The sequence below is a fragment of the Mixophyes fleayi genome, chromosome 2 (genome assembly GCF_038048845.1).
Source record: "Mixophyes fleayi isolate aMixFle1 chromosome 2, aMixFle1.hap1, whole genome shotgun sequence".
Taxonomy (NCBI): domain Eukaryota; kingdom Metazoa; phylum Chordata; class Amphibia; order Anura; family Limnodynastidae; genus Mixophyes; species Mixophyes fleayi.
The window spans coordinates 180,857,052-180,881,883 of NC_134403.1; the positions used below are offsets into that span (position 1 = coordinate 180,857,052).

General features: G+C 38.9%; 1 protein-coding gene across 1 annotated transcript in view; it reads right to left on the bottom strand.

Annotated features, from left to right (window-relative positions):
- NXN (nucleoredoxin) overlaps positions 1-24,832 on the bottom strand; it is a 116,827-nt gene that overhangs the window by 41,720 nt on the left and 50,275 nt on the right. The window contains exon 2 of the mRNA XM_075195046.1: positions 12,104-12,221. Coding sequence (XP_075051147.1) covers positions 12,104-12,221 — 118 coding nt within the window. The remainder of the gene's footprint in view (positions 1-12,103; positions 12,222-24,832) is intronic.

Consider the following 24,832-nt stretch of genomic DNA (forward strand, 5'->3'; position numbering starts at 1 on the left):
GAGAAGATTTTAATATTGTTGCCTCCCGTGTTTTGGACAGAGGGAGTGAGAAGGTATCTCAAACAGGATATTAAATATATAGCCGATAAACATCATTTGATCGATATATGAAGGGACAAGAACCCCACAACTCAAGACTATAGGGGCCTAAGTCATTAAGGAAAGTAAAGCAAAGAAAATGGAGTAACGTTGCTCTAGAACAAACCATGTTACAATGCAAGGGGTGCAAATTAGTTTTTTATTTTGAACATAAGTAAAATACTAGCTCTTTATTCATGTTGCACACAAATACTTAATACCATTATTTTCATACTGAAATTTAATGTTGATCTAGGACATGCCTTATCCCAACTATAAATCGGTCCCCACATTTTAAATCTACTTCGCCCTCCAATGCCACATGGTTTTGGCAAGGTGCAAAGTTACTACTTTATTATGCTTTATTTTCTTTAATGACTCAGGCCCTATACATCTTTATCTGCAGCCCACGGCACACTTTCACAAATTCATTATTTCCTTCTCTCCTTTAGTACCAAAAATGTAATCGATAATATTGAACAACAGGCCTGTCGGATCACTCGTTGATTTGGCTTACACTTAGAAATCAGAAGGATCTCATATACACACATGGCCAAAAGTTTTGAGAATGATACAAGTATTGGTTTTCAGAAAGTTTGCTGTTTCAGTGTTTTACACCTTTTTTTTGTCAGATGTTGCTATGGTATACTGAAGTAAAATTACAAGCATTCCATACCTGTCAAAGGCTTATTGACAATTACATTAAGCTTATACAAAGAGTCAATATTTGCAGTGTTGACCCTTCTTTTTGAAGATCTTTGCAATTCGCCCTGGCATGCTGTCAATCAACATCTGGGCCACATATTGACTGAAGGCCGCTCATTGTTGCCTAATCAATGCTTTAAGTTTGTCAGAAAACGGGGGGCTTTGTTTGTCTACCTGCCACTTTAGGATTGACCACAAGTTCTCAATGGGATTAAGGTCTGGGGAGTTTCCTGGCCATGGAACCAAAATTACGATGTTTTGATCCACGAGCCCCTTAGTTATCACTTTTGCCTTATGGCAAGGTTCTCCATCTTGCTGGAAACGGCATTGTTCGTAACCAAACTGGTTGGGAGAAGTTGTTCTTCGAGGATATTTTGGTACCATTCTTTATTCATGGCTGTGTTCTTAGGCAAAATTGTGAGTGAGCCCACTCCATTGGCTAAGAAACAACCCTACACATGAATGGTCTCAGGATGCTTTACTGTTGGCATGACACAGGACTGATGGTAGCAGACAAGCAGATGCCCCAAACAATCTGAAAATGGGATTCATCAGAGAAAATGACTTTACCCCAGTCCTTAGCAGTCCAATCCCTGTATCTTTCGCAGAATATCAGTCTGTCCACGACGTTTTTCCCAGAGAAGTGGCTTCTTTGCTTGCGTTCTTTACACCAGGCCATCCTCCAAAAGTTTTCACCTCACTGTGCGTGCAGATGCACTCACACCTGCCTGCTGCCTTTCCTGAGCAAGCTCTGCAGTGGTGGTGCCCCGATCCCGCAGCCGAATAACCTTTAGGAGACGGCCCTGGCGCTTGCTGGACGTTCTTGGGCATCCTGAAGCCTTCTTCACAACTGAAGGCTTCAGAATCTCTCTCCTTGAAGTTCTTGATGATCCGACAAATGGTTGATTTAAGTGTAATCTTATTAGCAGCAATATCCTTGCCTGTGAAGCCCTTTTTGTGCAAAGCAATGATGACTGCATGTGTTTCCTTGCAGATATCCATGGTTGACAGAGGAAGAACAGTGATTTCAAACACCACTCTCCTTTTAAAGCTTCCAGTCTGTTACTCTGACTCAATTAGCATAACAGAATGATCTCCAGCCTTGTCCTCATCACACTCTCATCTGTGTCAATGAGAGAATCAATGACCTGATATCAATTCGTCCTTTTGTGGCAGGGCTGAAATGGAGTGGAAATGTTGTTTTGGGATAAAGTTCATTGTCATGGCAAAGAGGGACTTTGAAATTAATTGCAATTTATCTGATCACTTTCATGACATTCTGGAGTATATGCAAATTGGTGTCATAAAAACTGAGCAGCAGACTTTATGAAAACTATTTGTGTCATTCTCAAAACTTTTGGCCATGACTGTACAATGGTTATTACCTGCCAAACTTGCCAACTCCTTAAAGTTTCAGAATACGTTCATTGCGGCCTGGCATGACTTTTCGAATAATAATCAACAACATAGGGATAATCCTCAACTATTTTGGCAAACTGCTAAGTTAGTGCTTCAGGGCCATATTATTTCCTACGTTCGACAATATAACATAAATCAATCTCAACAGTATTTGACTGCGCAGGTCCAACTAACCTCTGCTTATCAGGCACTGAAAACTAATCCTTCCTATACTAGTAAAACACTTTACAGAGAAAAGAAAATCTATTTTGATAATGTCGTGCCACAACTTTTACAAATTTGGTAATAAGTACAGACGTTTGCTTTCTAATTTGTTACGGGGATATAATCCAAATGTTATTCCTGCCTTACATGATGGGACTGGATCGCAGTTATATGATCGGAAGGGGATCGCAGAGCTTTTGTTACAGTTTTATTCCAATTTCTATACCCAAGAGGACTTACATCTCTCTAATAAACAGACATTAGAAGAAGTACGAAACACCATTAAATCCTTGAAAACAATGAAATCCCCAGGCATGTCTGGTGAATTCTACAAGATATTTGTGACTGCCTCTTGGTTTTTTTTATATTATATTGACTAAGAAATTGGCAGCCACCCTCCTATCGCCCTATATCACTGCTTGACATGGATTATAACATTTTCACAAAATTATTGGGAGAATGCCTTAAATTGATTTTACCAAATATTATTCACTTCGATCAAACGGGATACATTTGGAGTAAACATTCAGTGATGAATGTGCGGAAGTTCTTGGCAATGATACAACACATGCACTCCTCAGAGAACTCAAGCCCAAATATTTTTTCACCTGATGCTGAAAAGGCTTTTGATCTGGTCACATGGGACCATCTGTTTAAAACTTTACATTAGTTTGGGTTCCCTGATGGATTTGTGAACACTCTGCAAACACTATACACACAGCCATTGACCCAGTTTCTGACTAATGGTTATCTATCTGACACGTACTGCTTTCAATGGGGAACTTGTCACCACTATTGTTTTTCTCTCTCTTTTGCTCGTTAAAAAGGTCAATAAGTCAGAGGCCCTACTTCTTACTGGCCACACCCTTCCTCACGATATTCGTGGTGTATTATTTAAAATAGAAAAGGACAAGTTTAAATATTTCACTATATATATCCCTGCTAGTCTACAAAATTTATATACGTTTAACTATAAGCACATAATTAGTGCTATCTCCTCTATACTGGGTAACTGGAATGATCTAAACCTCTCTCTGCTTGGTAGAAACACTTTTTAAAACTGTATTGTTTCTGAAGCTTGCAGATGCTAAATGTACAAAAATGATTTTTTTTTACTTTCTTTGGACAAATTGTAAACCTAGAATCACTAAATCAAAACTACATTTGAACAGAAAGTGCGGAGGCATCGGCTTCCCTGACATAATGGCCTTTGCACACACTGCATTATTCCTCTATGCCTCGGGGTTTTTACCCTTCTCCCCAGCTGCTCTACTTCATTCATCCTGACACCTTCCCCACTAAAAGTGGAGAATATTTTTTTTTATAATTTTTTATAATACATTTTACACGTAGCTTGCAATTAATAAATAAACTGGAGAGGATTCCTGTGATTACCATGTGTAATAGCATATGGGATAATTCAAACAAACACTTTTTAGAATATAACTGTAAAGGTATCTCCTCTATCAGAGATGTATTTGACCCAGTGGCTCTTTGTATTCCTTTCAACTTTCTCATAAGCATTCTCTACATAATAAACAATTGTATATGTACTTGCTGGTCCGCCATTTTATCATGACTATGGCACATAAAAAAACCTAAGTGGCCAGTGCCAGATGCCTTGGATAATTAGTTGCATTTTCTAAAGACTAACAAATTTAGAATCTGATTTTTATTTCAGGATTTATTATACTCTAATAACAGACTTTGGAAATATACGTCCCAAAACTAGTGTCTTGATAGTCTCTCAATTACCAGCCTTGACACCCTACTGACTTATCATGATAAAATCTTGAAGTTGCGGCTTTGGCAAACTTGCGAGCCTATATTTTGCAGGCACAAAGAAAACTTTTTGTGCCTGATGAAAAAAGGTATTTGTCCAAAATACCGGTAACATTCTGTCAACTGTTTTCAGAATTTCTGTAAGTGTCGGAAAATATCTTGTTTTTAGAATAAAATTTTAGCTTTTTTGAATGCAGTTTTTAGGGTGGCATCGTGTAAAGATTCCACTCCATTACTTTTATGCAAATTTTATGCAATATTTCTGCCAATAATGCAATCAATGTTTAATGCTTTCTGCTTGAAAATGCAAACAAAAAGTTGCGCTGTTATTAGTTTATGTCAGGGATGGCTGGAGTGGGGTGTTTATACAATTGTAATGTTATTAATTTAATGCTGCTGGCAGCAGGGAATATGTTAATTTATTAAATGGAAATGCTATTAATTTAATGTTAGGGGTGGTGGGGGAAATAGATCTACAGAATGAATGGGAATGCTATTTAATGTTGGGGCTGGTTGGAGGAAGGAGGCTTATTTTTTAAAAATGTAAACCCTATTAATGTGCTGGTTAGGGAGAAGGAGGCTAAATTATTAAACATGGGTGCTATTAATTTATTGCCAGGGTTTTGTGTGTGTGTGTGTGTGTGTGTGTGTGTGTGTGTGTGTGTGTGTGGGGGGGTAGGCATATTTATTAAATGTGAATGCTATCAATTAAATTCTGGGGCTGATGGGTGGAAGGAGGCCTGTTTATTAAATAAAAGAAAGGTACAGATTTAAGTTCTGGATAGTTTAGAGGGAGGGAGGCCTATTTCTTTTCCAAACTGGACTCCCAACATTCCAGGATCTGGCCAAGCAGCAACAGAGTTTAAGACACCACCAGCAGCACCAGGTGGTAAAAACTATAAAAGCAGGTAGGAGAGTGCAGCACATAGTTGGAGAATGGTCTTGCGCTTGTAGAGGGATAGACAAGTCCACTCTATAGGATCGCTACGCCTCCCCAGCAGCGCACTACTGCCGAGCTGCAGCATCTCTTTCTAGCTAGATAGGGGCATGGATGGACGGTGGTGGTGGTGGGGCAGTTTTCTCGCTTGCCGAGGGAATGAATATATCTTGTTTCAGCTCTGCAATAACGCTCCAGAATGCCCTTTGAGCACATCACTAAGGTTGACTGTACATAAGGAACATTATTTTCCCCAGAGAACTATCTAAGACAGTGGTTCATAAAAACTTTTGCAGTTCGCGGCACCCTTAAAGTCGCCATCATTTTTTCAAGGCACCCCTCCAAAATAATTACCGAGCAGTCCCGTTTTATAAGTAGTTGGGTCAAAAAATTGTAGTAAGTATTTAGGTCAAGACAGAAATATTTAGTAAGTTGTATGCAAAAATAATATACATAAATCCAAGGGAAAAGAATATTTTTAGATATTTTTTTCAATTATATTTCTGTCAAAGAATAATTTACAGCTAACTCACTGTGACCTCCTTCATCTCCACACACTCTGTGCCCACTCTGCATCATCCCCTCACTCTGCATCATCCCTTCACTCTGCCCCTTCTGCATCCCAGGGGTTAGGTAGAGAAAAAAACCCAATAAAAAACAAAAAAAAAACTTACCAATCCGGCGGCACCCGGGACCCAGCATCCTCTCTCTTGCCATTTGTCATTGAATGTCGGGAGTGATGACGTCACGCTCGACATTCAGTGAGAAAGAAGGAGGGTGGATGCTGGGTCCCGGGTGCCCCCAGATTGGTAAGTTGTTTTTTTTCCTCTACCTGGCTGCGGCACCCCTGTGACAGCACCCCGCAACACCTGGGAGCCGCGGCGCACACTTTGGGAACCTAGGATCTAAGGTTTAATCCTCTCCTATATCATGTGAGCATAACATCCTACTTCAAGTTTCACATAGGGTTCAAATCACATGTAAGTACAGTTTTTATTTGTCTTTTCTCTATGTCCTGGAAGCCAGAAAATACTGGAATACACATTGATATTGATCACAAACCATAAATATACCTATGCAAGGCGAGTTTATAAAACATTGTTTTATTCTTTGCAACCACTAATTTGAACATTACATGCCACATTCTGATTTCTCATTTATTGCAGGGCCATATGCTCAGATTTATTGGACATCTGGTTGACATTGTGAACGTCAATGCATACTGAAGGCGCATAATACATTCACCTTGAGGACTTGTGTCTTTAACAGATTTCTTTGTAAAAACTCTTATGGAAGCCAATATCTTACTATGGAAATATGGTCAAATGACGTTATAAGACACACAGTTCCTTTTTATGGAGGATCAAATATACGGGATCATTTATCCTCAGTCATTTTCAATATCCATCTAAAACACATCAGCGAGTGTATTGCCCTTAATATAAAAGCAAAAAAATTGAGAATTATACTCACCGTTAATTTCCTTTCCTTGAGATACTCCATGGCAGTCCTTACAATGGGTTAATACCCTGATCAGCTTAGTGTAGACAGGAAAAATTTGCCCCACCTGAACCCTATGTAAGGTAGCCCCTCCTCGTCCTCAGTGTCTTTTGCAACTTCCCAAGCCGTCCTATAACATAACTATTAGAACAAGGGTGGGAAAATATAGGGCTGCCATGGAGTATCTCAAGGAAAGGAAATTAACGGCGAGTATAATTTTCAATTATCCGTTCCCTACTCTATGGCAGCCCTTACAATGGGATATACCAAAGCAGTACAATAGTTGGGAGGGCAGTAAAAACAAACACCATAATAACAGTCAAACAAAAAAATGTATTTACATTTCACCCAAACTGTGTCTCTGTAGAGGCTGAAACATCAAGCAGATAGTGCTTAGAAACAGTGTGCATCGACGACCATCTGGCTGCCTACCAGATGTCGGTTGCCGATGCCTGGGTTCTATGTTCTCAGGAGGTCGCTACTGCCCTAGTTGAATGCGCCTTCAGTAGCTTAGGTACCTCACGCCCTTTTCCCTGTAGGCCTGTGCAATCACTTCTCTAACCCATTTCGCCAATGTGGGTTTGGATGAGGCATGTCCTTTGCGAGGACTTTCAGGAAGTACATATAGTTGCTTTGTCTTCCTAAGATTTACCATCTTGACAATGCAAGTAGATATAGCTCTTACCACATCTAGAGTATGGAGTTGTCTCTCCTCACTATTAGTGGGATGAGGCTAGAGAGACGGTAGTACCAATTGTTGATTGATGTGGAAGCAAGAGACAACCTTGGGTAGGTACTCAGGACTCGTCCACAAAATCACTTTATCTTCATAAACGTTCAGGAAGGGTTCTTCACACCATAACACATGTATGTCCGATATCCAACGAGTCGAAGTGATGGCCACTAGAAAAAGCACTTTCAGAGTGAGCCATTTGAGAGAAATATCCTGCAACGGTTCAAAGGGGTCAGCAGTTAAAGCGTCCAGGACAATATTAAGGTCCCAAGGGGCTAAGAATGGTTTCACTCTTGGACGTAACCTCTTCAGTGCCTGAAAAAATTGGTAGACGAGATCTTGAGATGACAGCTTGGTATCAAGAAGGATGTTAAGAGCAGATATTTGCACCTTTAATGTAGATGGAGCTAGTCTTTTAACGAAACCATCTTTAAGAAACTCTAAACACATCTGGAACACTGGCGGACATGGGATCCTTCACCATGTTCCCCGCCCAACAAATTAATTTTCTCCAAATTCTGTAATAAATTATAGAGGAATTATTTTTCCTTGCCTGAATTAGAATGTCTGTTACCTCGTTTGAAACACCTTTGGATTTCAATAGTCGCGGCTCAATCTCCACGCCATCAAACCAAGGGAGTCCGGATTTTGATGCAGAACCGGACCCTAATGTATGAGATCTTGTCTGACCGGCAACGGCCATGGATGTTCCAGCAGCATCCTCTGTGCTACCGCGAACCAAGGGCGACGCAGCCACGCTGAGAGGACTGCCATCACCTCCACCTTTTCCTTCCCTATTTTTCTGAGTAACTGAGTGATGACTGGAAAGGGAAGAAACACGTACCCGAGCTTCAAGTTCCACTGCATTAACACGGCATCTATTCCTAGGGCCCTGTTGTCTCTGTAACGATAGTAGAAGAGGGGTACCTTGGCATTTCTCCCTGTGGCCATCAGGTCTATTTCTGGCGTCCCAAACCTGTAGCTGAAAGACCTCTTCGTGCAACTCCCACTCTCCTGGATGGACTTGGTGTCTGCTTAAATAGTCCGCCACCACGTTGTTTTTGCCTGCCACGTGAACGGCTGAGAGAGATTTCACATTCGTCTCTGCCCATGCCATTAGTGTGGTTATTTCGGCCAGCATTACTCTGCTCTTTGCACCACCCTGCTTGTTTATAAAGGCTACTACAGTCCTTTTGTCGGAAAATACTCACAGATGTTTGGCTCGTAGATAGGACTGAAAGTACTGTACTGCATGCCAGACCGCTTTTATCTCCAAGATGTTCCCCTGGAGAAGTCTCTCTTCGTCTCGCCAAGTACATATGAGCACCCCAACCTACTGAGATGGTGTCTGTAGTAACACTTACACTCTTATCAACTGGTTATTACTGGATACTTTTTTTGACTACATGTCGTAGATTAGTTGTATCCTTTGTATCTATACCAAAAGCTTTCCTGTATGACCGTCTGCATTGCATACTGCTACGTTGTGGTGACACTATATCCCATTCAAAAACTTGTCTGAAAAGGGAAAGGCACCTCTTGCAAAATACTTTACTTGTTCAAAGTGTAAAGCTAAGTTACTTTAGCCAGCCTGGTATTGAGAGAGTCACACCTTGCTTTTTCAAGCCTTGGAGCTGCCACCAATCCAGGGACTGTCTTGCCGACCTTGAGAGGTTGATTTTGGAATCTAGAGACCCCACTGTACGCTCCCATTCTGCAAAGAGGTTTGATCGAAGATCCCGCATATGCCATTTTGCCCATGTTCAGGAAAACATTCCTAGGAAGCCGAGACAGGTTCGTGCTGAAATCCGATGTTGAATCTGGACTTGATGTGCCGGCGACTGGATTTTGTCCAATCTTTCTTGAGAGAGACAGACCTTGTCCGTTCTTTGTATGTATTTGCACTCCTAAAAACACAAGCTGTTGCGAGTGTATCAGATGGCTTTCTGATACATTGATTAACCAACTGTGTCGTTACATAAACCGTATTACTTGTGATGTAACCTCTAAGGCCTTTTCTTCTGACTTTGCCGAAATCAGAATATCGTCCAAAGACAGCCACAAAGCTATTCCTCTCCCCCGGAGTGCCACTATGAGAACTATAAGAACTTTGGTAAATGTTCTTGGAGACATGGAAAGGCCAAACAGAAGAAAAATAAATTGGAAGTGAAGTCCTTGAATGCAGAACCTCAGGAATTGCTGGTGATGGATCGTGATCAGGATATGAAAACATTCATCCTTTAAGTCTATCGCCGTCAGAAAATCTCCTGTTTCTACTGCCTTGAGGATTGAGTTGATAGACTCAATATGTAAGTGTTGTGCTTGCACATAGCAATTGAGAGCTCGTAAATCTAGTACAGTTCTGAAGGCAGAATAGAACCCTATGTTTTCCTGATTTGTTGGCACCGCCAAAAATAGATTTTGTTTTCATCAGGCCTTTTAGGCTTTCCTCCAATGCTTGTTGTTCTAAGAAGGATGTGGGACTTCTTGACTGGACAAATTTATTTCCTTTTGGCCAGGTATGAAATTCTAATGCAATATCCCCTGGTGACTATCTCCTGGACCCATTTGTCTTGTGTGGTCCGATTCCAAATTTCTGCAAAACGTGATATCCTGCCACCCACTGGAGTTAATGGAGACTGGATCTGCAGATAGTCATTGGGTTCATTGCTGTCCTTGTTTCCCCCTTTTTGATCTGAAGGGCCGAAAGGACTGTCTTGCCATATTATCTTGGTGTCTGAAATACTGTCTCACAGGCCTATATGCACGGCTTCTTTAAACTGTTGCCTTGAAGAATAAGTAAGGAAATGTCTCCCCTTTCTGTCTTGTGGTAGACGATTAGCACTACCACTTGCTAGCCTCTGCATCAGATTATCCAGTTTCTCCCCAAACAAGAAATTACCTTCATATGGAAGTGTTGTCAGACGGCTTTTGGATTGGTGATCTGCCGCCTATGGACATAACCAAAGCGCCCTTCTTGCTACAATTGCCGAGGTCATGCTCTTGGAAAATAACACAATTGTATCCAACGAGGCTTGGATAACCTGTATAACCTCTAAGGACTTTAGAAGGTGCAATCTATTTATTCTATCTTCGATAGCACTATGCAACGTGCTGGGCCACAACCTAAGGGCTCTAGCTACCGAAGCCATGGCTATCCCAGACTTTAGAGTTATGCCTGAGATGTGTAATTTCCTGAAGGAAGTCTCCATTCTGCTATACATGGCGTCTTTCAAAGGTCCCCCATCATTCCATGGGAGAGTGGCTCTTGAAGATAAGCCGGCTATGGCTGAATCCACCTTAGGTACCGAACACCATCTGAGCATATCTTCATCCTGGAAGGGATACATGCAGTTCAGTCTCCCCATGTTAAGATGACTTTTGTTTAAGGCTTGCCACTCCTTAGAGATCAAGTCTGTTATGATCACCTTATAGGTATAGAACACTCTAGAGTTCACTTGGTGTTCCGAAAACAGTGCATCCTGTGGTTTGACCGGAACTGTCGATTCCTCAATGTCTGGTGATTTGTTAATATGCTTGAGTATAACATTCACGGTATCCAAATGAAACATTCTGGGATCCTCTTTCACCTCAGCCTCCCTATCTGACTCAGAATCCCACTCCTGAAGGAACTGAATGTTTCAGAGCATGGCCCTGGCCTCACATCCTCCATATCTTCTCCTATTGGAGTCCTGCCCCTTTTTGCTCAAAGCTCAGGGGCCTGAAAATTATGCATCGCCTTCACCATCCATGAAAAGAACTCTTTGAATTGTTCTGGGGGGCCAGGCTCTTCCACCATTTTTGGGGTGCATGACACACATAATGGATCAACGCAATCTTTCGGCAATCGGTCATCACAAGCTGCACACACCCGATTCTTAGCTTTGCATGTTCTTTTCCGTGCACAAGCTCCACAGAGGTACTGTCAACAATAGAACAAAAAAGGTACTAAGTAACCTATTCTAAAGTATACAAACACCCACTCTAAGGGCTTACCTTGTGGTGTCCTTCAGCTTTTTGGGCGGGCTCCAGGTCCATAGTGCACTGTATCCAGATAGCTGCTAAGTCCTGCAGCATATATCCATCTATAGCCAACAATGGGCCTCATATAATGGGTGTCAGTTTCTTAAGTAAGGTGTCTGCCCTGACATCAGCAAAGTGTGTCCATAGTAGGATAATGATTTCCACCTATGTTCAGTCCAGTGTACTGCGCATGCACCCTCTACACACGCGCATCATACATCCTTGTGCGCACGCCCGTTCCAGACGCCATAGGCAGTACCTTATGACTTCGAAATAGCCCATGCTGAAGGAAACGGTCCAGTCCCAGCACATGCCCCGCTGAACTGCACACAGCCAGCCTTATGAGGAAAGCCAAAAACCTCAGGTAAGCCCTCTAGAACAAGACAACAAACAAAAACAAAAAATGCTACTCTGTACTACCCTGTCATACACATGCTGAGACAGGAAGAAAAGAACTGAGGAAGAGGAGGGGCTACATTGTATAGGGTTCAGGTGGGGTTAATTTTTCCTTTCTACACTAAGCTGATCAGGGTATTAACCCATACCAAGGGCTGCCATGGAGTAGGAAAAGGAAAACACAATTTTGCACAGGTAATGGAATACCAAGGTAACGTCTAATTTCCATAATCACTGTAGAGGGCAGTGCAATTTTCATATGACGTAACCGTTTGCACAAGTCATGACATCAATCATTAGTACATAGAGGTAAATGAGATGCTGACCTTCTGGGTCGTCTCTTATTAACAAGAGGCCATTCCTACACACAATCTTCCCCGTGGACGCCTCAATAAAGATCAGTGAGGGAATGTTGGAAATTCTGTACTTGTTCCACAGTTTCAACTGGAAAAAAAACAGAGAAAACAGAAAGACAATTAACCCTTTGTACATGTTTCTTGCATACTATTACAAACTAAGTAATAAATCAGCAAGAAACTTTAAAAATGTTAACAATCTTAGGATTAGTCATTACAACACACTCTAAGCTGCTCTCTCAGATAATTTTTATATTACATATAATATGTTGCGTGTTAGCTCCATGAAGGCCTGAACGCAAACAGGAAAAAAAAATTTTACTGATCTAAAAGGCAAAAGTTCATAAATTTTAAATAAGCATGGATCTGGTCAGTGAATAAAAACTCTGTCTGAGATAGCAGACATAAATAGAGATCCCAATACCATGTGATTGGATTACTCTTTAGCAATTCCTTATACTTGGGTATCTATTTTTCCAATCCCTACTCAATTTAACTTTAAAGAACTGCATCCATATTCATCCACAGCTAATGAGCTACACTTTGTAAATCAGATTAGAGTGCAAAACGGATTACTTATGAGCAGCAGAAGAGGAAGGATGGGCTTTACTGCAATAAAAACACAATATATTTTTATATGTAACAAACTATAAAGAAATAATTTTTGCCCACACATTAAAAGGAATACTTTCTGTTCACCTTTGAGTTTAATGTATGCCTCTATAATGTTATGTTGACATCTCTGCAATGGAAAAATGCAGATCAGTTTGATACACAACAAAAATTATACAAGTATACCTAATTTTTAAAATATTTATTCTTTACTGACACAGCGTTAGCCGTCAGAAATTCCTATGAAATTATTAACTTTTTCCTTGTAAGGAATTGTAAGTCAACTCTGCATGTCTACAAATTTGCTGATTAGAAGACAAAATATATTAAAATAACTACACAAATAAATGAAAGATTTACTGTAGGTGTTAAAACTGTTACAATACTGTCCAATTTTGTACTGCCCCATATGTCAGTTTATGACCCTTGCTTTCCATTGACAACTGCCTGTTTAATTCACACATGCATCCAGTCTGAACAGTAAGAAACATGGCAATAAGGAATTAATAAAAAGGGAATGTATTTACATAGGCAGTGGACCTTGTTGGCAAGTCAATGAATCACTGAGATTGAAAGGATTCAATGTAGAAGACTTAAGCAGAACCAATGGCAGCATGTATATGGTAGATGTAATGAAAATAAAGCTACAAGACAAACAAGCCTCATACCCTTTAAGGTGGGCTGGTCAGGTTTGTGAAGCGAAGCATCATGGCACATGCTCCTAGCATGCAGCTGGGATCCATCTATAAATATGGTAAGGATATTACAGCAAAATGAAATAGAAATTCTAGCACACATGACCACTGTCTGTGGCTAAAAGCAAATCAAGCACCTTTTTATGTTTAATATTTATATTACACATGGGAAACAAAATTTCCTTACGATTTTCAAAACCAAGCATTTTTCAATGGGTATGTATAAATTCTTTCTTAACAAACTGACTTATGTCAGTCTTATAAGTACTCATTATTTTTTACTATTAGTTATGATTAGTACATTGAATGTGCCTAAGACAGCCTGTGTTCAAAGACATACATCTTTATTCCATTAATTTTTTCATTAAAAAGACAAGACAAGACATACTTGCCTACTTTTGGCAAGTGTAGTCCGGGAGAGGGGCGTGACTAGAGGGCGGGGCGCAGCATTTTGGCCTGCCCCCACGACAAAAATACCGTTTTGTCGCGGGGACGGGGACAAAATTATGCGACTCACTGTGAATCGTGTCATTTAGGCTAGGTAGTTGCGGGATGCGGGAGACTTGCCTGCTCTCCCGGGAGTCCATGAGATCGACCCGAATTTCGGGAGTCTCCTGGACATTCCGGGAGAGTTGGCAAGTATGAGATAAGATAAACCTTACTCTACTACAACAAGGCAGACTAGTATCTTAAATGTGACAAAGTATGGTTTGTTCAATAGAGTTCCACACCGCACTGGGAAAAAACAAAAAACCCTCAATTTCTCCAATTAGTATAGTGTTAGTGTATATATCCAATCACACCGTGGGGTGTGCACACCCACACAATTTTGTAATATACCATAAACAAAGACAGACAGAAAGTGTGTATTCAGAGCACTCAATGGCTTATTCTTTTTACATCAATATAAAAAATGCATAATTGCTTTATTGATATACATTAAAAATGGAGAATTACCAAACAATATAATTCCCCATATATTCTTTGAGCTAGCGAAATATTTAAAACTAGAGAATGTGAAATTGCTGAAATTAAGATATCCACTGTTAAAATGGCAGAATTATCGCTACCCAACCACGTTGCTACCCACATAATAAATGATAAATGTTATTCAAACTTCATTTAATGATGAAGTGATCATATATCAGTTACAACACTATAAGCATTGGTAATTGTAATACTATTACTATTATGATGCAATGAAATTTCTTGCAGCCGTGTGTGTGTTTATCTGGTAATTTTATAGCCAATAAGTTATTAGCGTAAATATATATATATATATATATATATATATATATATATATATATATATATATATAAATATATATTTTTCACAATATATTTACCTCCACTCAATTCTTAAACAATTCAGAAGCCTTGTTATAATCAATGCAATATTGAATTTTATGTGTCTTCTGATATTCATAGATCTTCATTATACAGCACCATTAGTCACATGCTGTTTGTGAATTACATTTTTTCAAATATTGTTGGATGTTAGAATCGTTCTGTCTCAGACAAATAAATATATATATATATATATATATATATATATATATATACACATATATATATATATACACACATACACACACATTTATATTTGTCCATGGTCTGCTAGTACAGGCGGGAGACTCATCTCCTGCCTGTACTAACAGACCACGGACATGCCAGAATTGAGGGGTAGAATCTGGCTGGATCTTGTCAATTTGTCCACTATTTACTGTTCAGTCACCTGCAAGATGTTTGTGTGAAATGACAGGATGGTAGTTCCAGTATTACAAACACTCCTGAGCTTGTAGATATGCATGCTGCTTATGCTAAAGTATATACACGCAGACAAAATATGCATCTCTTTATGAAAGCAGTTGTTATTCAATCTTTCCGGTCAGAAAAGCTCAACGTTATGTTAGAAAGCAAAGAAGACAAATTGGTAAAGAGCCGAAATTACCATATCCCCTCTGTCTAAGCTTTAAAACAGAAGGTTAATAAAATACAAATCAGTGCTAAGGGCAAAAAAGTAATCATGTGACAAGAAAGTTGTGGGATAGTTAAACATGGGGATCTCAGCAGAAGTATTGAATATTATCCGGAAAAGCCTACAAAGATCAAGATCATATGCAACACTGCAATACTGTTTGCGTAAAAAAAAAAAAAGTATAAAGTGACAAATACTGAAATCATAATTTTTGGGTTGGAAGCAATTCACAGCTGGAAGGAAACCATGCCACAACAAGACATAACAACAATGCCACAAAGCAAAATATCTTATTTTCTAAACAGCATTTTGGGTCTATTTACCAAATAATTTGCCAATATATAAAAACTGCTACAAATCGGACCAGCACAACGCCGGGTAACCCTGCTAGTATATTATACTTTCATTTATTACAAAAATTGGGTTACTAAAAGATAAATTAGGAAAAATAACTGTACATGGCGAGTACATGGTTCAGTAATTGATAGACCAATATTTATTTATGGACTTCATAATCATTGAGTGCCACATGACTAGTGGAAAGCAAATGTCCCAATCTTTACAAAGAGAACACTACTAAAACCAGGAAATTATGGATCTGAGCCTGACTCGTAGGTACATTTTTTGAACAAATGTGAATCTGAAATGTATCATAGAATTTTTTTTTATAACAGTGTCAACATGGTCAAGAACCGGTCATGATGAAGGAATATGATTACTGGCTTCTGAAGCTATCTGCCTGATGTAGACGTTTTATCTTAGCAATAGGTTATATTGATAGATATGAACAGATAATTAGAATGATGTCAACCATGTTGTACCACTTACCGCCCTTCTTTATTTCTGTAACCTGTCCCTTTTTATATAAGCTATATTAAAAGAAAGATAAAAAAAAAGGCAAATTGTAATAACAATCAACTGTCACATCGGAGGTTCTATATTACCTTCTTCTGGATCAACACAATTAGAATTTATAAAAGATTGAATTTGATGGACCAATGTATTTTTTTTTGTACTATGTCTTGTGCCAGATAGCACAGCACACATCTTAAAACTATTAGTCACAAACCTGAAAATCCAATCTTCTCTACCTCTTAAGTGTGTTTACAGTACACATTACTCAAGCTGCTGTTACAGGTTTGTCTGGATGCAAACTGATGATATAGTGTGGAAAAGAAGCAATTAATTGTTACCACCAAGAACTGTGACGAATAACTAGAATCCTTATTAAATCATACAGAAAGAACCACACCCCATATATGTAATTATATGTATAACAAGTTTCATTATTACTTAATATAAAATGATGTTCTATTGATCGTTAAACAAATTTATATGCAGATATTTACCGCCAAGAATTGTAAGAGATAGGTCAGAACCTGTCTTTATGTGGCTATTAGATCATGACATCTCTTACTGTCATGCCTTCAGCAGCCAGCTGTCGGTTCCAGTACATCAGCTTCTGTGCCCACCTTTCCCAGACACCATTTTTACCACTATTAGCTGACCCCCCACACAACCCCTTCCAATTAGTACAAATGCACTCCTCCCGAACTTCCCATTTCTTTTCTTATTACAACAACCTGTACTAAATTAAATAATTGATGTTTAAAAAGACTCTATTCATCAATTAATTTAATCCAGGTACAATAGAAAAATATGTGGGAAGTTCGGGAGTACAGCATTCTGTACCGACTAGAAGAGGTTATGCTGGAGAGTTTGTATTGGCAACAAACACTAAAATTAAAGGTGGGATGGATGCCCTGGGATGCATTTGTTGTGACCCATTAAAATTTTGTCTCCCCCTCCACTCTACTAGAATATAGTATATATATTTATAAAGAAAGGAAATAATGATAATTAAAAAGGGCTGCCTGAAAATGGTCTAATTATACTCCCAAGTACAAGGTATGAAAATAGATAAATTTAATTACAACTCATTTTTCTTTTTTACTTCCTAAAGGTCATCCTAATGGATGAGTAGAATCATATAGTTCTTCAGTCTTTCAAGAGCCGTATCCTAAATACCAACCTCTGAATCACACCCTATCAACTGATGTCATCTCAATGACTTCGATCCCCACCCAAAATGTCAGATTCCACAACAGCAATGACACATTCCCCACTTGACAGTGAAAAATAATCTGGTAAACAATATTATAGATGTGGTTCTAATTACCAACCAATTGCAAGTCGTTGTCAGGTGGTTAGACTACAAAAAATGATAAACTACATTTGTCACATTAGATTCTCCTTAGTTAGAAGTTCTGCAACTCACATTTCTCAATGAGTGGCTAAGAGTCAGCACACATTCTGCTTCTCCAAATTATGTCTTGCTGTGACCGAAAAAAACATCTAGGGTGAAATGCATCAAAGCTGCGTATTTTTTAGGTGGTTTTGAAACCACTGCACACTACTGACGACTGTCACTCCAAACCACCAGATGCATTATCCAGTGGGATGGAGGTTCAAGTCACATCGCCGGCGATGTGTAGGGGTTTCAAAACCCCTAAACAGCTGTCAGCTTAGTAAAAGCAGACCAAAAAAAAAAAAAAAGCTGCTTCTGATAGGCGAACAGAGTGCTGTTTGAGTGATCTTGCCATTCAGAGTATAAAAGAAAGCAACACTTACTTATGAATTATGGAGGTAATCATTATTTATGGATTAGGGTGACAAAATGAATTTATCATAATAAGGAAAAAAATTCCAGAATATTCCGCGGTTTCTATCAGTTCGCTCTTTAATAATTAATTTGTTTTGGGGGGTTTTAAATTGCAGAAAATGGGTGATTTTCAAATATCATTGCTCGATACATTTCCCCCATAGTCTCTGCTCATTCATCCAAAACTGCTTTAATACAGAATACTCTAGCAAATTAGGACCACAAGCCAGTAAGTCCTGATTTAGATGATGGACTTTGTGTTACAGTTTAAATCCCAGCGTGATACTTCTTGGTTTGGAACAGGGAACGAAAATAAGAAACACATGTATAATAGTGTATGGTAAAGCAAATGCCAAGAATTGTCAGTACACTATCTGCACTATGATATAGTATTTGGAATCACTTGAGAAGATTCACCACATTGAAGGTTATTTGGTAACATTGTTCAAAGGTGTAAATCCGCACTGAAACCAAAAGTAAGCATCCATTTGCGAAACTAGCGTGATCAAATAGAACTAGCCCTCCAAAGTCAATGAGAGACAAAGTTTAGTGCATATAAGTATCTGACCCCATTACAAAATCAATAAGCAAAGTCACATCTCTTGCATCTTACAGGCGTCATGAGACCCTTGGGCTGACATGCATTGTGCAATTATTATTGACACCAACACTGTAATAAACAGACTGTAGAAGAGAAGCGAATGGTGTGATATTTAATAGTTATGGTGAGTTCTTATAATGTATCCATCTTAAATAATATAAAAATAATAATGTTTACAGGCCAACCAGAAAAAAAGATAGTTTGTGTCATTATGGTAGGAGTACTTAGGACATTAAATGAATAAACAAACTTATCCCACTAAGCATCCTATCAGAACACACAGCAGGAAAATGGCTGCAATCAGCCAATTTGTGCAATTTTATTTGTGCTTAGCAAAGTACTGTGAATGCAAATGCTAGGGACAGAGCAGCCCACCAATAGAAGCAGGTATATGTGCAAGAATAGAATGTTTACAGAAATAGAGATTGGGAACATATTACTGGAACGGTAATGGAGGTGGGGTTACAGAAGGCAGACAGCCTCATACTTCCTCATATGTATAGTTCTTGCGATTGGCTTCCACTCTGCATAATTCTTTATGTCGATCATTTTCTGGCAGAAAATAGACCAGGTGTTGTGCCTTATTTTAGCAATAAACTACGGATTACATGTGGTGAAAATCATCCTCGAACTACTATGCTTTAAATGGTGAAACATAAGGGTTGGTACAGAGCAAACAGAAGAAAAATCTAAAGCAGCAGTAGAGATTTTTTTCAGATATGGTGGCAAACCTAGACACCTATAATATATTTTTGGTCTACAATAGCAATCGGCAACCTGATAAACTTTAAGTCCCTTAATATTGGTTACAGATTGATACTAATCAGAAAAATTTAATCAGAAACCACTTTTCACAAAATGTCCCACATGCCCTCAGATCCCACAAGTGATTCAGAATTTCCTTTACACTTCCACCCCAACAACTTTCTTTGACCACCAATGGCTACTTACCACCACTAAACAGTCTATGGCCTCTAAGTATTAATTAACACCATCCTGCCCAAAAACTGCACTCTCTGGGGGGGAATTCAAATAGGATGCGCGGCTGCACCTATAAAGTGCCATTACGGTACCGCAACATCGCTGATTTCTGTGCGCAGCCCTATGGGGTGTACACAGAATTCCGCAATGTTGCGGTACCGGACCCGTGCGGTCGTGAATCCTAATTGAATACCCCCATCTGTGTCCGTCAGATTCATGAATCACTGAATTCCCAGAGGAGAAAGAAGGAAGATCACATGGTATGGACGGCACTGTACTGCTTCCTCCTATGAACTTACCTGGATGTCCTGTGGTTATATAACGAAGAAAGGCGGCTCCCATCATGCTGTGCTGTAACACTAACTCCTTCAATAGCATTCAGAGCGGGGACATAAAGCTTGAAAGAGCAGGGGAATGCCTGTTGCACATCTATGGTCTGTCTTATTGCATTTTAATAACAATATAACCAAATAAAAAAGTACTTCACAAATAAACCTTAATGTTATCCTCAAAGACTTCCAAAGTAGACTTTGTTGTTTTTTTAAACAAGTCAGACATTAAGATACAACACGCATTTAAAGCTACCAAATAGTTAGTTAAAAAGACAATTGGGGGGTCCTGAATTTCAAATGTAATTATTGAATAAAAGTTAAGGATTGCTATTAAAGAACCACCTAAACCCACTTCAAATGATCAGGAATGAAGCATGCATGTAAAATACATTGTCAGCATTGACCTGACTTTCCACTGCAACTGTAAGAAAGTATAATGTATTACCTCCTATTCTAACATATAGCTGAAGATCCTCCCACATCTTAGGTCAGGCCACAAAGTTAAGACTACAGTCATTTGAACTGTTCTGACACCACTATATAAATCCACCAAACCACACAGTGCATTTCTGCTAATCAGGTCCGGCATTAATTGTCTGCACAGGGGTGAATAAGACCATGATGGACATATTAAGTTAAGTATAAACCCTACAGCTATTTTTGGTATATTACTCAGCTTGGCAATATACAGTATAAGAATATAAAACAGGGGCTTTACAAGCTCTTTAATAACCCATATACTTATAGTTTACTTCTCATCAAATCTGAAAATGAAAGGCAGATGAAAAATCTCCTAGCCTATAATCATTCCAGGAGAAAAGAGTTAGTGCACTTCTTTATATATGAACAGACTTACCTTCTCTATGCTCAAGTATACTATGCAGCTGTGTCTTTAAATATCCGGGGACCTGCATACTATGTGTTCCCAACAGGAAATAACTTTTACTCTGGCATCACCCATAATTAAACATCACTGCTTTCATATTATACAAAGATTACTTAATTTTCTACCTGTAATTACTATATATGGACAGCGGAAAAAGTATTTTCCTTAGATCGGTCACATGGTATTTTAAATTTCTTAGATATGGATACAGCACAGATTCTTCATAGGAAATATGGAGTGAGGAATCAAGGAATATGTGGCTCTTCCAAGGGTAATAAGGAAATGTCCTATATTTCATTAATTTCCCTGCACTGTGCTTCTGATTTCAGCCTAAAAGAAAGCACATGAAAGCCTGGTTTTATCAGACCATTGTCTTACACTGTAACAAACTGCTGCTCAGCAGCTGTTTCAAATCTTCATCATCAGCCAAAGCTAACACAGATGAAGAATCCATTAGACAATCCTCAAGCTGGGCTTTGTACTTCCCTCCGAGATATGAAAGAGCAATTTGCATGGCAGATTAAACTCCAAAGTGCTTGACATGTCAAAAGGCATTGAACTTTACCAATTAACCAATCAGATTTTTATTTGGTAGTATGATTTTGACTTGGATCTAAGCATCGTATTGTATTCAATCTTCAACTGCTGCTGGTCTGCAATGAACTCAGTTTTGAAATGGACAAAAAAGCAGGACTGTCGCATGCAGTGTTATGATGTGGGGTGGGGTAGAGAAGAGAAAGCAGCATAGAATAGCGAACTTAGTGCAGTGCAGGAAACCTGTGGTGACTATAAGCAACAAAGTTTCATGCATACAGCTGTTATGTTGGGTACACACCTATGCAATTATTGTGCAGATCACATGATTCCCAACCGGTTGGTCAGTTATTGCAAGAGTGTGTACGCTTCCACGATCATGTTTTATCTTACCGAAACACATCGCATCTGTTGGCTTCGTTTTATAAAGTTTCTAAAAATCACGGTAAACATTGGAACGATGTTGGACAAATGTAGAAGTGTGCACACACTCACGACCAGCAGCAGAGGCAGATATCTGTAGAGTGTGTACAGAGTAACAATCTTTTCAGCAGATGGTTGTGAAAAATGAAGAGCACAGATCTGAAGGTAAATTGCGCAGGTGTGTACGCCTGAATCGTCATGCTCTTCAGGACTTTACATTTTTGGTGAAATCGTTAGAGAAATTGCATCTGAAGTATGATTGCATGGGTGTGTACCCAGCTTTAGAAAGGCTAAATTGGATGAAAGCAACCCAAGTGGATCGAGCAGATCTGACCATGTGTGAGAACTTTAGTCAAAGTCAAAAATGTATATTCTAGGCAGACACAGAGAACTTCAAGCCTCAGCATAGAGGACAGGCCAGAATCAGGTGAAATTCTTTCCAATGAGTATTCTGGGAAGTGATTTTGCAGATCATGGACGTAGTACATACGGACAAATTACCAATAAATCAAAAGTTGTTCAATTCATTTTATTAATTCAACATTTAAAAATAAGACTCTCTCCCTGAAGGGAGACATCACCGAAACGTTAGATTACTAGAATGGAAATAGCAATTGCTGACAAAATTTAGATTTTCCTTTTCATCAAAATGTCACTCAGTTTTTGCAAATAAAAACAAAGTGAAAAATATGTAAGTAATCTTAACTGAAAAATCTTTCACTAATCAGTTAATGTTAAATTACTTGTGTTATATATGTCCTATTGGTGCAGGACTTGGTAAATGAGTAAGATGTTTGTGTGCAGTGCCATTTACAACTCTCAGTTTGTGCCACCAAATGATGTGCCGGGTGTTTTTTGAAGGCCAGTTGCTCAATACAGTCCTGTGTGCCCATAGCAGTACAATCTGGCCAAGCACTTAAAGACATCCCTCATCAGTCGACTGTATAGACAGAGCAGAAGCATGGCAATACTCTTTAAAGCTTCAAGCCCCCCAATTGAACTCCTAAAAGTATGTTAAAACACAGTTTTTTTTTAAAAAAAACTTTTGTAAATGTCTAAGGGGCAAGTCTTGGCTGTAATCAGAAGGCCCATTCAAAAAGTAATCCAATCATGACTATACTGCATCATGTTTTGCATATTATCTCGGTCTCTGGTATTGGTGGCTAATGTTCTGGAGGATTGGCTACTGAGAAGAAACATGAGGAATTAAGATCTTCTGTGTCAATTATGTGCAGGAGTTTAGCTTATTAGTCAGAAGTCTACCTTTAGCATAGCTGCTGCATTGACACATGCAATCTTCCCAATTTCTGGTTAATGTTACTGATCAGAAATGGTGCAAAAAGTAAATGTGGACAAGATTGTGGGAGCAATGCTACTATAGGAAACGGCATGAATGTCCATGCTCCCATGATATTAATAAGGTATATGAAGTATTAATGGAATCGTTAAAAAGCAAATCTTTGGAGGATAACACAGATGTGTAGCATTTACCCTTTCAGTGATGGACGTGATACACTTTGGAGGCAGCATTGTGTAACCCTCTCTAACCTAAAAGGGCCGCACATTGCAATTAATCTCAGTAGTCCATCAAAACAAAAATGTAATCAAAGAGACAACTATCTGTAAAAACATATCTGCAGTCATTTTAAACAAGTGTTACAACATTTAACAAACAAATCTAACAATAAAACGGGAACGAACTGTGGGACGCAGGTGAAGGAGGGCTGCATGCGGCCCCAGGGCCCTCTGTTGGCCATCACTGGAGCACACTGTAAAGAGAATGTTTACACACACATATATATATATATATATATATATATATATATATATAGGTTTTTTTTCCCCCCCATGCAATGCATGTACTGGTGTGCTGTTAATGTCTACTTAACATAAAATACATTTTAACAGTTGCTCCTAATTCAAACCACATTTTACAGCATACATACGAGACTGTAATCACTGTAGCTGAAGCAAGAGATACGGCAGGAAAACAAGTAACTCCGAGACACTCAGAGCTGTTAGGACGTGGCTGAGTGCGCTTGAGTTTGGCACGCCTCTACTGTACAACGACTACGGAAAAAGGCCCCTATCCCAATTGTAAAGCGCTACGGAATATGCTGGCACTATATAAATAATGATGATCCCATTCACTTACCAAAGTCATAGGCCGAAGTAAGTATCCCTTGCATTCGAAGACAGAGCGTACAGGGCATGTGTTTACTAGAGTATGTCTCGGTTCTAGGCATGCGCAGTGATTTTGCGTACAATACGCTCAAAATTAGAAGATACGTGCCTTTGATCAATCAGACCCACTATGAATAGACATGTTATAGAACTTATCTAACAAGCACCCATTCAAATTACACACTGCTACTTCAAATGCCTCACCTGGGCAGAATTGCTAGTGCACCTGCAAAAAACACTCTTTGTTTTCATATTATTCTCAACAGCTGTCTCATTTTAATAGTTTACTTCATAAACTATTTCTATAGAATATTTTTCTCTGTACAATGTAAAAATGTACTTTCACCTGTGTAAAAGTATATTATGACTTTATTTTTCAGAGCACTGCTTTTTGATGTTCAAATGCAATATTACATTTTTCAAAATAGGATACTGGCCCAGCTTCTGCTATCTTAAGCATGCACTATATATTCAACACAACATGCTGAGAAGGTAGTTTTCTGCCCCACAAGACAATAGGTGTGTATCAAATGAAAATAACAGTAATTATTATTAATTATTGTTATTTGATGGGAACTCCCCCTTCACTTTAAAAAAACAAAAAAAAAACATCAAGCCCCTTGATGCTAATTTTAATATCCCATACTAGATACATAGGAAATGCTGGTAATGGTTTAGAACCATTGCCATGTCAGATTTGTTTTGTAGCTACAACTAATCATAAGGAACTTTCTCCACCCCTTTTTATTGTATAGTATCAAGACGTCAATGTCTCCTATTGTAAGAAGGAAAGGCACAGGCCCTAACAAAG